The sequence below is a fragment of the Solanum stenotomum genome, unplaced genomic scaffold (assembly GCF_019186545.1).
Source record: "Solanum stenotomum isolate F172 unplaced genomic scaffold, ASM1918654v1 scaffold34116, whole genome shotgun sequence".
In the NCBI taxonomy this organism is placed as follows: domain Eukaryota; kingdom Viridiplantae; phylum Streptophyta; class Magnoliopsida; order Solanales; family Solanaceae; genus Solanum; species Solanum stenotomum.
The window spans coordinates 1,245-3,130 of record NW_026032783.1 but is presented as its reverse complement, the minus strand read 5'-3'; the positions used below and the strand labels follow the sequence as shown (position 1 = coordinate 3,130).

The window sequence follows — 1,886 nt, the reverse complement described above, 5'->3', positions numbered from 1 at the left end:
GTTTCATAGAAAAACATTTTCATCACAACAACAATTGTGCCCGTCTCCTTGTTTGCAACTTGAAAGTAGCACGTGAAGTACACCCCATCGTAAAGTCTGTTGTATTCTCCTTGCTCCCTGAAGAAATTGTTCCAGGTGTGACCCCTGAACAAAAAACTCTCCTTCAGCTTCAGAGGATCACTGATTTCACGTGTGTTGCTGGTCCAGTTAATGGCTTATTCTTAGTGCAGAAGAAGTTTTATGGAGACGATGTCTGCTTGGGTTTGTGGAATCCTGCCACCAGAGAGTTCAGGTCTCTGCCTCCTGCGCCTTTTGAGATTCAGGCCTTTTTCTCGCACCATGATCATCAGTTGGGATTGGGATTTGACCTGTTGACTCTAGATTATAAGGTTGTATGGATTCGAGTGTTCTGGGATGAACTGGGACAAGGTGCTAATAATCGTGTCTATGCCTGTGTCTATTCCTCATGCAACAATTCATGGAAGCACCATACTCCTGAATTCCCTTCCAGTTCTACCTTATCTGCACCCCTTGACGCCACTTATCTCAACGGGGTTTATTATTGGCTTTCTAGGGGCCTTGATGAGATCTACACGATTCGCACTTTTGACATGGACAGCGAGCAGTTTGGGGAGATGCAAGTCCCAGCTATTCCAAGTGAACATTGGGGGACACTTACATTGCGTGGCAACTCACTTGCTTTATTAACCGGTGACCCAGGCAAACCTATGACATCCATATATGATGTGTGGGTATTGAAACAAGACGGAATTTGGTCCAAAGTTCTAACTGTACAACCTCATATAGATGCTCATTGGCCTGGCAACATCTGGGATAACGATAAGATGGTTTTCGAGATCACAGAAACTTCACAGCTGGTGCTATATGACCCTAAAACAAGACAAGTTACAGATCTTGGATTTCAGCTGGACCTTAACATTGCTGGCTGTTGGGTTTTCAATTACAAGGAGAGCCTAGCTCCAATAAAGAGAGGAAACGAGACTCAGGGCGAGGATAATGCAGTCGAGCAAATTGAACACTTCTTCTATACCATACCAATGGATGAGGATCTTAAAGATTTGGAATACAAAATATTATAGTGATAAAAATTGAAAAACAGGAAGAAAAAAAACGATTTACCTGTAATATTGTGACATTAGTTCTTATCTTACCTTCTTATAACATTTGTGCTTGAGCTTAAAATTGTTTGGATCAGTCATCTTTGTATTATTATTATTGAATAAAAAGCAGACATGGTATTTTTTGTTTATGGTATCAAGGGGCATTCCTTTTGAACTAAGACATTTTAAGCTAAGTTGCGCGTGTACTCTCCACTTATGTTAGATTCTCCAAATATACACTACTTTTAGAGAATCAGCAAGCAACAGACTTTAAGTGCTCTGCATCTATATCTGTATTTCGGTCCACCTGAAAAATCTTAAATCTTGTTTCTAGTTTAACAGTTCAAAAATGTAATATATATTATTTAATGTGATCTAGTTGTATCAATCAATGAACTAGCCCTCACTCTTAAGTGGATCAGGCCATTTACTATTCTGTTTACATAATTTTCCTATACAAGGGATAATGTACTAGTGAAAGTTAGAAAGTATGAAAAAAAAAAAAAAGGTACGAACAAGGAAAATAAGGAGTAAGATGTGCATGTCATGCACTCAATGTTCTAGTCATAGTTTCGAGCCTATGCTATTGACTAACTTAATAAACTTGTCTCGAATACAAAAGACAAGTAAAAAATTATATACATATGGAGATAAGTTGAACTAGGACGCCATTAGCTTATCCTTCATCTCAGAAGATCTCCGCATTACTTAGGCTCGAATCACCGTTGTCGGCTGGCGCTCAAATCTACCAAACAGATGTGGAGT

At 39.2% G+C, this 1,886-nt stretch overlaps 1 protein-coding gene across 1 annotated transcript; it reads left to right on the top strand.

Annotated features, from left to right (window-relative positions):
- Nucleotides 1-5: 5 nt before the first annotated feature.
- LOC125852357 (uncharacterized) lies at nt 6-1,279 on the top strand (the record flags this gene model as incomplete). The annotated part of the gene is made up of 1 exon (XM_049532099.1): nt 6-1,279. A coding segment is annotated over one exon (1,095 nt), but the record flags the coding sequence as incomplete, so codon positions are not given.
- Nucleotides 1,280-1,886: the final 607 nt, after the last annotated feature.